The sequence below is a fragment of the Onychostruthus taczanowskii genome, unplaced genomic scaffold, assembly GCF_017590055.1.
Source record: "Onychostruthus taczanowskii isolate IOZ18803 unplaced genomic scaffold, ASM1759005v1 scaffold55, whole genome shotgun sequence".
NCBI classification, from domain to species: domain Eukaryota; kingdom Metazoa; phylum Chordata; class Aves; order Passeriformes; family Passeridae; genus Onychostruthus; species Onychostruthus taczanowskii.
This window is the reverse complement of record NW_024503124.1, coordinates 4,567,730-4,581,177: the sequence shown is the minus strand read 5'-3', so window position 1 is coordinate 4,581,177 and position 13,448 is coordinate 4,567,730. Positions and strand designations below refer to the sequence as shown.

Below are 13,448 nucleotides of genomic sequence, written 5' to 3'. Positions count from 1 at the left end.
TTGCTTTAGGGTTTGGTCAGTTGCTGTTTTTCTGGTCACCCCAGCCGTGTATCAGTTGTGTACCTGGGAACAAAGTGTGTCGTTTCCTAACGAAATCAGTGGTTTGTGTTTTGTGAAAGGTGGGGAATTGTCATCCTGTTACCAGGTCTTGGAAGCCATCCAGCACTTTGGATCTGTGAGTGTTGTGGGGTTTGGAGAGAATCTGCTCCAGCAATTCAGAGCACTCCTTCTTGATCCCCAAATATAGGGAGAGGAGTCAAAGTCTGATTTAACCAGCACCTACAACTTGATTAGCTGAGCAGGTTTTTCTGCCTGTGTTTTTATCCTTTTGCTGCTGCTGCAGGAGCAAGGCAAAGCAGGAGATATTAATATTTAATGAAATTTTCTGGATCTCAACCGTAATTGTGTTGCTTTTTATCTGGAGAACTCCTTGAAGTTCCTGCTGGATTTCTTTGTCTGAGAAGCTCAGCCCAGATTTCTCAAGCTGGTAGACTTAATCCTTGAGTTAGATTACCAAGTTGAGTGTATTTGTAGGGAATCAGACTCTTGGCTTAAAAATATTTATTAGTTAATATACAGAGTAGAAAATTATTGTAGTTGTTAGATTTCCTCGATGGTCACTGAGCTGCTTCTTAACATACACCTTGAAGATGAAGGACCCTTAAGAACTGGACCCATCAATACCTAGGAGTTTTGGGCCTTTGTCTTCCAGTATTGGGAAAGGTAAGTCATTAAAAATGTCCAACAGTTAAAACTGGGGTGAAAATAATGATGTAAAGCTAAAATTTAGAGCTAAATTTAAAGCTAAAATTTTAAATTGGAGTTTTATATGAGAGGGTTAAAAATTAAAGAAGCGTCATAGTATTTTTCTACATACTGGATCAATATATGGATAAATGAGCAAAATTGCATAAAGAAGGTTGTTTCTATTGTGAAGTCGAAGGAGAACTAAGGAACAGAAACATTTACATCACAATAGTAGATCATCTGTCAATAACTGAATCATGAACTTGTTTCCATTGTTTCAGTAAACAAATAAATGTGTAGGCAAGCCTGTGTTGTCCTCTACTAAGTTTAAAGCCAAAATGGATGTTTTAATTAAATAAAAATCCTTTTTGCTGCTTTATATTATGGGGGAAAGTTGTTCTCTGGTAGAGATGCATTTCTTTACTTGCAGACACCTTCCTAATAACTCTTGTGCTCTTTTGTCCTGTAGCAGTGGAGCTGGAGAGCCAAGTTCCATGTGGGAATTTCGAACTTGTAATGCAAGGTTCTGGCTTTATTTGATCCCCACAGTCCACACACAGAATTTCGTACAAGGGCAGGAAAGTGGTTGATGTAATTTGAGTTATTTAATAATTTGTCAAGTTCTCTGGTCAAATGCCCTTGATTGCAAAGGAAACTGATGCAGCAGCTCTGAGTTAGGTTTGTTATGGCATTGTGTGTTTAATGCTTGGTGCCAGCATTACAGGTGTTCACTGGCTAATGAATTCCTAGAAACCCTTGTTGTCTGGGTTCTGACATCTGTTGACTTCTCAGTGCCAGGATTTCCAGTCTCCTGGAGGAGTTTGGTTTGCCTAAATAGAGTCTGTCTGTCCAAGAGGAAATGTGCTCTGGTGATTGGTATCCAAGAGTTTGAGGGATGGCTTGTTTTGAAACTGAATGGCTTTGGAATTGGAAACCTATATGTGGTTGAGAATATATTCTATGTGGAGTTGTCACAGTCAAGATTAGTTTATATATTTTTTACTCTAGGTATAAATGCAAATTTGCCCTCAGCAGGATGTATTCACACAGTAGCAGCAGTTGTGCTGCTTCAGATATGTTTGCTGATGAAAATTCCAGCAGAATAAGCAACCACTCATTTCTCCAAACACAGGGGAAGGATTCAGCATGATGTAAGAAATGGGACTGACTTTGCACTCCTGCCTTAGTTCTGTGCTGAAGGAAATGGCAATTATTCCTGCATGTTGATATTATAAAGGATGAAGTGATGTTTCTGTGCCTTTGGAAAGACTTCCTCCTTTGTGATTCCTCCTTTTACTGGTACCCAGTCTGAGAGCCTGGAATGTGATTCACAGAGGTGATGTGCTCTTGAGCTCCTTCCTGATCTCAGTTTGGTGGTAAAATCTGTCATATCATCATAAATATTCATGAAACTCCATCCTTATCTCAGAGTGGGAATTCCTGGAGGCTTTTAGTGCCTTTATCTGGAGGCAGATCTATGGTCAAGCCACTCTCTTCGTCCCACACATGCTCTGTCCTGAATTTCAGTGCAGCTGCTGTGAAGTTCATATTTAACTGATATGATTTATATAGTGTTTGGACTGTTTTTCCAGGACAGCCAGGCAGCTTGTTTTTATAAAAACCATGATGACATGAACTGTTCTGACATGAATTTTGTGAAATTATTTTTTCACAGCAGCTCCCCAATCATACACTGCTAATGTTTGGAAGTTTGCATAATTCCTCCTATAAATTATTACTTTTGTTGTTTTGCTTCAAAGCTCTTGGTGTTGCCAAAAACTGAAAACATCTTTTATTCTCTGTGCACTTAGAAATGGTCAAATAAACCTTGAGCAAAAACAAAGAGCCTGAGCTTGCCTTATGAGAGGTTTTATTCCAGTAATGCCTCTGTGTCTTCTGTGCAAGGGCTTCAGCTCCCTGCCTTTGGAAATGTGTCAATGAAAGCACTAAGGAGCTCCAAGTTGACTATGAAATGAGTTGAGGGCTTTTCTGAAATACTTGTACATAAATTTCAGTAAAATGGGCCACTAGTTAGATTTGTGTCTTTCAAGGATTTTTGTAGTTCTCAATTCACGTCCCAACCCATGTAGCTCCTGGAGCCAGACTCCATGGGAAAGCTGTAAGAACAACTTCAAAAAGAGGGAAGGGAAAAAAAGAAAATGGCATAAATTACAGAAAACAAATGAGATGTTTGATACTTCTTGACAGACCCTGAAGCTTGAAGGAAAAATGGAAGAAAACCAGGAAGATGGAATTTAGGAACATATTTATGCTTTGCCAATAATTCTCTTGTTACCAAGCATCTCACAAAATATCAAAACCTGCTGTATATTAAGGAATTATGAAGCATAAACAAAAAAATAAAAAATTTCTGCAGGACAAGGCACTTACAAATAGTTATTAACAAGACCTATTTGGGAATACTTACACAGTATGAAATAGTCTTCCAAATATGGTTTCTGTTGATTTTGATATTTCTTCTGTAGTTGTAGTTCTTTAAGTTTTGTAAAAGCAGACATCAGGCTATCTCCCTGCCCCTAGTAAGTGTTGACTTTAGTAGACACAAGATGCTGTTGACTTCAGTAGAAAAAAGTTACTGCCTTTAGTAGAATACTACTTTTATTCTGATTTTCTTTGGAGTCTGAAGCTCTCACTGCCAAAATCTTGTACTGCTAATGGGCAGATTTGGAAGGAGCAGGAAAATGTCTACACCCATGGGAAATCTAGGTGGAAAGATGAAGCCAGTTACCCTTAATTATAATAAAATCAATCTGGTTTGTTTTCAGTATGTGGTAACTCCAAGTAGGAAGTTCCAGAGCTGCCTTGAGAAGCCAAGGTTTTGGTATTTCCAGTATGGCTTCATTTTGTAGAAAAAAAGATTCAAAGAAATCTATTTCTTGATTCATTCATCACTGTTGCAGATAAACAGGAGAATGTTTTTAGGTAAATACTCTGGAAATGAGATTTAATAAAAGCATGATGTAGTACAACACTGAACAGCAAGAACATCTATCAGATCTCATTTCAGTACATATTAAAAGCCTTGTTGAACAATTTTTTTACACAAAGAAACATTGAACCAGGATACTTCTTCATGCTCTGATGGCTTCCTTAAATAGCTGGGAGCTTTAAGTGTGTTTATTTTACCTCAGTGAGTATATCCATAGTGACAGATCATGGACCCCCGGATGGGCTTTGCCCTTGGTATGCTGTGGTGAAAAAGTCTATTCATATTAAAAAAATAGATAGAAAAGAAAGTATAAAGCCTAACAATTAGAGATGTTGCAAAGTAGACTTTGAGGAAATCAAGTAGCCTTGGCTGAGTTATATTTGTTATTTATTTGATATCTCAGCTGATCTCTATCCAGCATCCCTCTTGTTGGAGTGGTTTGGGATCAGGGCTTGAATGGCTTTATTAGGGTGATGTGTTTAGTACCTGCCTGCAGAGAGTGAAAGGATAACTTCGTGGAACTTGGGAGAAATGAGGTTGAGATTAGATCTGCTAGAAATGGTATTTTGAATACAGGTGAAGTCGTAAGAAAAACATGATAAAGAAGCAATGTGTTGAAGAATGAAAGTTATTTTCTTACTGTAAGTGGAACACAATTCCTTGGGATGTGACTCTGGAAAGGGATGTTTGCTTCTGTAAGGTCCTGAGGGGGCAGCCTGGCACATCCCATCCTGGAGCCCCTCCTGCCTCAGGCTGTTGTGTCTGGAGCTTTACCTCAAGGCAGAGCAAACAGAGGGTCTTGGGGATATATGATGGAAACAATAAATAATACATATCCTAGTCCTTCCTCTGCTTTCCAGGGAATATGGTGTGTGCATCCTGTGGATGACAGGTGCAGTGTTCCCTGCCTTGTAAACACACCCTGCTGGATGTACCTCTGCTCTGGTGTGCTGGAAATCACAAGGAGTACTTGTCAAATCAAGAACAGAATCCCTGCAACATCCTTATGTTAATTTTTTGCTTTCTGCTTGTTAGAGCTATATCTGTAATACCAAAAAAAAAAAAAAGAGCATTATGAAAGAAGTATTGATAAAGCTCAAATTATCTCAGCTTATAAATTTTAAGCAGACTATTAGCTAGTGGAATCCACTTGGTGTTTTCCTGAACACTTGTGCTCTCTAATATTATGTATTTAAAACATTTTCTTGTTGCTCTTATGTTCTGAAATGTCTACTATGTTGCATCACAGTTGCTTTAAGAAAAGCAGTTGGAGATGGGAGGTTAAAAGGTGGGGGTGTAACTGCTTCCTTGGAAAGTGTGCAATTTAAATTAACAAATTAGATCACATAGTGTAAAATCGGGGAAAAAATAGAGCTGAGCTGGCTGAATGCTTGACAAAAAATTCAAAACTCTTTTGCAAACGAAGGATAAAAAGAGACCCGAAGTTCTTCGTTGTAGGCCAACCTTGTTAGCTTGTGAAATATTCCAACAGAGGCATTCTAGGAAAAGATAAATTTATGTGCAGTCACTGCAACACTGAAAATGTTAAATATTGGCCCTCAGACTTGCTCAGAGCTCTACAGGAGGATGCTTTCAAAGTGTTGATGCGTTTCTTTAAGACCTTTATGATTGGAAATGGCAACTTCTCAGTGAGCCTTCTAACTCTTCTATTTTTTCAGTCCTTTAACTATGTAATGAGATTTGTAAAATAAGGGGGAATTTTGAGGAAAATAGAATCCCAGTGGTGCTTGAAGGAATTCACTCCAGTTTGGCCTGGCATTATTTTTAGTTCTTGCATAATAATAAATTATTCTTCAGAGTAAGTGTCTCCTTTGAGGAGATGCAGCAAGTGTGGAACTGTGGGTGTTGTTCCTCATGGCTTTTGTGTCCGGCTGAGCCTTGGGAACTGCACCACAGGGAAGTGTTGTCTTTCAAATTCCTGACTGTGTTGGTCAGCTGGACTCTTGGATTTCTGCCAGGCTGTGTAAGGACATGGGTTTGAAGTAAAGCTGAGCTGGTCAAGTGTGGTGATTCATTATGGCTCTGAAATGGCCAGTGTAAGGATTTAATTAACATTTTGATGGGTAAAATTGGTCAGAGGCTGAAGTCCTTTAGTCCTTGTTCAGTCTCATGTGGGTGATGGGCGCTGAGCATTAGAAGTGCTTTTCTTTGGTTGGTGCCCTAACAACAGTTCCTCCTCATTTTAGCTTCCTGTGGCCTTGGCTTTAATAGATGTGGAATGGCAGAGAACCTTGAGTGGCGTTCTGTGCAGTGGGTGGGCTTAGCCAAAATTCCCAGTCAGCCTGGGGAGCCAAGGTCCCTGTAGGGGCAGACAGATTCCAGGGAGAAAACACAATGGGCCTTTTGGCTGCTGCTGGCTTCCTGGGATGTTTACTGCTCTGGGAGACAGGACACAAACTTAACTGGAAATTCTCTTTGTCTCCTGCTTTTCTGTAGGTCAGTGTGGACATAAAAGCTTTGTTTGAGTTACTGGAATGGCTGAATTTGGGGTTACTTTTCACTACTTCTTTACTTTGGAACAAATGACTGCAGTGTTGCTGAGATTTTTCTGATAAGATCTCTGAAAGAAGCCAAAAGTGACTTGCCTAACATGGCCTAAACAAAGAGGTATGCTGATAAGTTTTAATAAAAATATACTTATGATCTCATGTTGAAATGATTAAATCCTCCTTGAAGGTTACCAAGATGATTAACAGGAAAATGCACAACAGATCTTGGCATTGCATATGACAAAACCAAAACAACTCCAGGCTTGGTTTCTGTCATTGTGGGATAATTCCTTCTCTTTAAAGTAATAGGTGAGGACATTTAACATAGATCAGATACCAGTGTCAGAGTGGATTTGAGGTGCATAGAGCCAAATTCTCCCCGATACAAACTGGATGTGATCACTTCTACATTAAAAAAACCTTGCCAATGCCATACAGAATGTGATGATTAACACATAAGTCACTTTTCTCAAGTTTATAAATAGAAATCACCACCAAAATGTGTATTTGAGGCTTACTCAGGGCTGTGTCCCACAATATCTGTAAAATCTCAGATCCTGCTAATCTGCCCTTGCTGTTGACATCCTTTCCAATAATCCTCGAGGAAGAGCTCATTGTGCATTCCCAAGGGAAATGCTGCCCCTGAGTGCAACAAGGAAGGAAGAAATATAAACAAATTAACAACATTCATCTGACAGCTGTGTTTAAAAACTGAGTCAAACACCAGTTTTGATTAACTACCTTTCTCTCCTTCCTCAAACACTTCCAGACCTTGTGTTAAATCCCCGATGGGCAGAGGCATTCCTGCTGTTGGGATGCACGGAGCAGCCAGGCTCCCACACACCTCCAGGCTGCAGCTCTATTCTGGGCCACCATGCCCACACCTCAGCAGGTCCCTTCATTTCCAGCCACCCACTGCTTGGTTTGTATCCTTCAGTCCTGCTGCTTCTGCTTCCTTTAATCCTCTGGAGTAACCCCTCCCTTGGCTTGGATGTGGTGGGCTCTGGTGGGCCATCCTAATAATGGGGTTAAGATTCCCCTCCCTTACGCTTTGCCTGGTTCTCAAATCCCAGTATTCCCAACACACTTCTTTGCCAGGGCTTTTATTCTTCCTGCTGCTTTTTCACAGCAAGAAATCCTATAAATTTTCTTTACAATTACCTATTTTCCTGGTGGGAGGAGCAGAGGTGTAGGGACAATAGGAATGGCTGTGCAGTAAGCTGAGGAGAGAAAGGTGGGAGGTGTCTTTACGCAGAGGAATTTTGGGTTTATAAAAGCAAAGGTTTTTGAGTAAATGTTCCTGGTCTTAAAGATTGCAGAGCAAAGCTTGAAAACCATGGCTGAAGTTCTTTACAAAATCTCAGAAGCCAGATAGCCATGAGAGAGAATTCCACATTTCTTCTGCAAATATTGAAATATCAGGATTTATGAAAATTGGACAGTGCTGTTGCAGAAGGCAAAAATATTTTTGGAGGGATTTTATAAATATTTGCAAGCCTGGTCTATATGCTGTCACAGATGTAAATACAGTCTTCAAAAAGTAACATTCTCTGCAGTATTTATCCTTACAAAGGGAAATAAAGTGTAAGCAAGCCAGTGCCATTATTTTCCCTTGCTCTAAATAAAAGCACAGGTTTCTCCTGTTCCACTTAAGTGACACTGTACTTGAGGTGAAAAGAGAGGAACATACTCTGAACCTGTGCCTAGTTCCTCATGTATTAATGCTGGGAGGGCATTTCCAGGTCCTTTCCTAGTACCACAGACTGTAAATTTCTCCAGTATCAGGATAAAAGTTTGTCTTTTTGCATACAAAAAAGGAACTATTGTAGGAGTAGTTTTCATATTGTAAAGAAATACTTCAGAGAATAATGCCAAGCAAGCTGTTTATTTTAGACAGATCTGTCTTGTAGCAGAGATTGGAGTTAAAAAATACATATTGTTCAGGAAATCAGAAAGTTACTCTGTTATTCTAGTATTTCAAACACAGTGGATTTTAGGGCTGTGCCAGTGTTATTAGTTATTATTAACGATGGCACTTAATGCTGTGGTTTAGTTGACAAGATGGTATTTGCTCAAAGGTTGGAATCTGTCTGGGAGGTCTTTTCCAATATTGGGTTCTGTGATTATCCTGTGTTACAGAGATGTAGCTCCTTAAATAACTTTTCCAGGGAGCTCTCCAGATACCTGGCCAGGCTCCATTCTGCCAAGTTAACAGGTAGGAATGTTTTCCTGCTTGGAATACTGTGCACAGCTGGGCTGTTTCCACAAGGATATAAAGTGGGATGGTGAAAACCCAGCTCTTTGGATGTTGTTTTCCAAGAATGTGTGGAGTGGGGAGGGCTCTGTTGCCTGGGTGTCAGGGCAGATTCTCTTAGCAAGGTTTGTTTTAGTTAATGAAAGGAGAGAAGGGAAAGAGTGACAGATCAAATTGTTTTAAGCTCCTAGGAGTATTCCCCATGAACATGGGGATAGGGAAGCTGTGTGGTTTGGTTGGGAAGCTGTTTCAGGAGCACTGGCTTCTCCCCTGGACAGGGAGGTTGTGTAACTCAGAAATCCATGGTTATCCATGATTAACTCAATGGGATCAGAGCATGGCCAAGAGTGACTTCATGGACAGGCAGTGCTTGGGTTGGGGAGGAACTTTTTACAAGGGAATGGAGTAACAGGACAAGGGGGAATGGCTTCAGACTGACAGAGCAGGGTTGGGTGGGATATTGGGGAGGAATTTTTCCCTGTGAGGGTGGGGAGGTCCTGGCACAGGTTGCCCAGAGCAGCTGTGGCTGCCCCATCCCTGGCAGCATCCAAGGCCAGATTGGATGGGGCTTGGAGCAACCTGGGATAGTGGAAGTGTCCCCGCCCATGGCACAGGGGTGGCACTGGATGGGTTTTACGGTCTCTCCCAACCCAAACCATTCCATGAAGTTAAACGTGGTCAGAAATGGCTATTTAGAGATTAGCTCTTGTTCTGGATTCATTGGAGCAGTCACTTTGGGAATAAATCCTTCAAAACAAGAGTAACCTGTGTGGTGTCTTCTCAGCAATGTCCTCGTTTGCTTCAGATGAGTGAGGGGGAGGGAGTCTTTGCACTCCTGAGGAGAAGTGGGAAGGAGCAATGAATTTAACATGGATGCTATAAATGACAAGCTAAGATTCCAAATGCAAGTAATTGAAGCTCATTTCTACACACATGAAGAGATCTGAGGTGAATGGGAATTGAGAAGGCTGAGGAGGAAGAGTGCAGAACCTTTTCTTCACTGTTGAAGAAAATAAATACCCATGGTAGTGATGAGATTGGAGATGACATTTGACTTCTAGGAAATACTGATTTTCTGCTTTCCTAGCTTGTAAAAAATGTGCTTCTTCATAGTGCTGGTGACTGGGCTGTCACTTGAGCAGAGAGAGGGAGATGGCTAAGGAAAATCCCCTCAATGCAGAGCTGAGCCCCAAAGTCATGCAATTCCCAGGTATTGCCTCCTCCCCTCCCTGCTGCATTAAATAAGAAATAACACACACATCCTGTAAAGAGTTTCCATGGAGCTCGGTTGCTCTAACTGGATTTCATAATTTGTGCTTCATCCTTATTCATGTGAAGGCCAATATGTGGAGCTGAGAGTGAATTGTTTACTCTGGTCAGAGTTTGCAGGTACTTTTTCACCCAGCAGAACTTGGGAGTTGGAAGCATCCAGGGATGAATTTTCATTGTGAAGGCTGGACAAGGAATATGTTCCTTTTGGTTTTTTCCAGGATAAGCTCACCTTCAAAATGGGAAAAGAAATAGTGAACAAACTATCACATTACTTAAAAAGCGATTTCTACTATTTTCAGGAGATTAATTCAGTATTTCAAATTCATGTTCTTTCTTCTCACTCAAGGACATCCAACTGTTAGAGACTTTACTGGTAAACAAGTAAGAACCATTTTGAGGTTTTTTTCTGAATATGAAACAAAAGGGACTGGTCTGTCCTTAGGCTTGTTGAAATGTCCCCTCTGTCTTGAGGCTTCCAGCAGAACTGGGAAGTTGTGTTCTCCTGTTTTATTCCTGGACTCTTATTCCTATGTTATGTTCCTTATTGGAAAGGCTTCATCTAAGACAGGAAGGGAGGTTGTTCATAACATGCAGCAAAGAACAAGAGGTGTGAAGAAGTGGAAGCATCTGACAGATATTTTAATTTCTCTATGCTAAAATAAAGCAAGTCACACTTGGAACATGCGATACCTGGGTGTGGTTGCTGTTTTGTAGGAAGTTTTTCCATACAGAGGCTCTGTTTTATTGTTCAAGTCACATTGAATGCAAGTTTAGAACTGTCTGTGCCAGTGATGAGACCCATCTGTGAGAGACTAACATGATTCATGGGGAAATTATTTGTGTCTGGTAACTGGTGAAGCCCCTTGAGATGTTTTCTGGTGTTTTCTGGTGTCAAGAGCTGCTTTTTAAAAAATCTTGTATGTAGGGTCTCTAGCAAGGTGTGTTTCTGTATCTCAGATGTGATTTACTGGCTCAAGGTAAGTCATTTCTGTGCATAATTCTCATTATAAATACATCAAAATTAGGTCTCACTGCTAGAATATTGCAGTTTACAATGCTCAGTGGGATTCTGCAAAGGATTAATTAGCATAACTCTTAATAAGACAACTATTGTTTTCAAATCAGAATAATGTGAATATTTATTTCTTTTTAATAGTAATCAGTTAAGTATCTATACCAACTTTGAAAAATTATTTGTGTGGAAATATATTTCTCCTTCAATATGATACAATAAAATGCTTTCTGTCTTCTACTTCTGGGAGTTTAGTACAACCAAAAATACTGACCAAGTGTGTTTTGTAAATAAACCTCTCACCTGCTGCATTTCCAGTGTTTGGGTATCCAGTTACCCAGTATAGCATTCAATGTTTATTGCAAATCAGTGTTGCTCTGACATAATTGATGTCTTTTTGCTGGTTTTGAACTCATTCCTTTCCAGTTGCCATTCTTTTGGTTGCCAGCAAGGAGCAAACTGGCTGTTGGGATTCTGTTTTCCTGTCTTCTGAGTTGTCAGTGGTTTGTAGGTCCTTGCTAAAAGCACAGTATTGACTCTGCAGAGGTAATTATACCCATTGGAATACTATTAATAGTGTTTAGAAGGGATCATTGCAGTAAATCTGTTTTAGCCTTTTTGTCAGCTGTTTTTTTTTTTTTTTTTGTAATATTCTGTAAATCCCCTGGAAACACTGATACCTTTAAAGAGTTTGATTTGCTTTTGAAGTGGAAAGGGAGGGAAAACAGAAAAGAACAGATTTGGGGTAATTTCCTTATTGAAAGATGCTTTTTATGGCTCTTAAAAAAAGTAAAAGTGAGTGAAGGCATGACAGAGAATAACCCCCACATGTGCAGTTCCTTATCTGCCAACCCTCTCTTATTTTTCCTGCAGGAAATCCTGGCTGAGCAAAGTTGGAAGCCCAAGTTCCCGCATTGATAAAACAAGTTTTTCCAACGAAAAGGAGATCTCCAAGCTTGACTTCTCGGATTTCAACACTAGATACTAACAGGAGAGCACCTCACTTAGCACAAAACTCTGACATTTCTACTGCATGATATTTTGTGTGCCTCCATCAAATGTCACAAGAGCGTTGGAATGCTTTTCTGTACTAGGGAAAAGCATAAATGCTTCCTGTTCCCACCAAGTAAGAATTCCTAGTTGCTGTGTTAGACATCTTACACCATGAATGTCAACATTTAGTGTTCAAAATGCCAATGTCTAATTTATTGCAGCTTTGAAAGACAGATAAAAGCTTACAAGTGCTGGTGATTATTTGTGCACAATGAGACTTGTTACATACAACCAGATGGTACCTAATCTTTACACTGTGAGTCATATTTAGATGAAAAATAATAAATTTGTGTTTTACTGTTTGTGATCTCACCAAAAATATATAACTACAGAACTGGAACACTTGAGAGTTCTCTGTAACAAGCCTGTTATAGACCAGGCTCTTTGTGGCAATTAATAAGGCTATAGTGGTAACTTAAAATAAATATGTTGTTTCGAACTAGGATTATCTAACTAGCTCTGGTTTAAAATTCTTCATAATAATTCAGATAAATCATATTCCAAGGTGTTGAAATGTGTGCCACTCACCCTGTTTTTTCCTTGTCTACCTGTAGGTTGCAACCATGCTGACTATAAAGGATGTTTTAATCTCTTTGCTTTTTTAATGTTCTTACTAAAATTGAAGATTTAAGTGGTTTTCCTTATGGGTGTGTGTTTGCTCCTGAGTTAAGACTGTGTGGTGGAACCTGCACCCACATCCATCATCTGAAGTCCATGGAAGTTCTAATAAATCCTGGATAAGTCTGATCCAGTGTGGATCCAGTTCCTGTATCCAGCACTGTCTCCACAGGCACCCTGGAGTTAGGACTGGATCAGACCTGGATCCTCACTCCTGCAGTGCTTGTGGGTCAGGATTAGAACATTCAGGGAGACTTCATGAGGATACTGAAGCTGGTGTTCCCACTGGCTGTCCTGTCCCTTTTCCTGGGGGAGGTGGTGTAAGTTTGGGCTGCTGCACCAAATCTGCAGCTCATGATTTGAATTTCAGGAAGGACATTTCCTAACTCAAGCACTGCACTTCTCCATCAGTGCAAGGTGTCCCTAGAAAGGTATTTCTGCTCACCACTAGGCTGATTTTTCTTTGGACCTTTGTGTTAAGCAGTAAAATCTCCTTTCTGGAATTTGCAGGAGCTGCTTGTGAATTGTTTTGTGGTTATACACAAGCCCCCATTGTTCAAGTCGTGGTCAATGGCCCTTGTTCAGCTGATGGTAAATGGCAAAGTTCAAGTGTAGCAGGAGCTCAGTAACTGTTCCATCTTCATGGAAAACTGTATCCTGCCTAACAAAGGAGTTGACATTTTCCTTGGAGCTACCTGGCAGAAAATACCCCCTTAGTCAAAGATGTTCAGCCAAGTGCTTTGCTCATATTTTTAGGAACAAGGAGAGGAAGGCAAAAAACAAAGGGGTCATTGGATACAGAGGAAGAGCAGCCAAAAGTTGTTTTAATGTGTTCCAGGGATGGAGCTGGGGATTTTATCCCAACTCCTCTAGAAAGGCAAGGCTTGAGAGGGAAGCAGCCATTTCAAGTGCTCACTTTTTTGGGGAGGAACTGTGTAGAGGGAGCATTTCTCTGTGCTGCAAGTCGTGTGTTGCTGTGTTCCTGAAACTAATGGAGTCTTGGCTGGCACTGTGGGCATTAATCCTCTCATT

General features: G+C 40.3%; 1 protein-coding gene across 1 annotated transcript in view; it reads left to right on the top strand.

Moving 5' to 3' along the window:
• Nucleotides 1–12,243, top strand: part of ACYP2 (acylphosphatase 2) — a 31,752-nt gene extending 19,509 nt beyond the window's left edge. Inside the window, exon 4 of the mRNA XM_041417196.1 lies at nt 11,619–12,243. Within this exon, the coding sequence (XP_041273130.1) occupies nt 11,619–11,733 (115 nt within the window). The 3' untranslated portion in view covers nt 11,734–12,243. The remainder of the gene's footprint in view (nt 1–11,618) is intronic.
• The last annotated feature ends 1,205 nt before the right edge of the window (nt 12,244–13,448 follow it).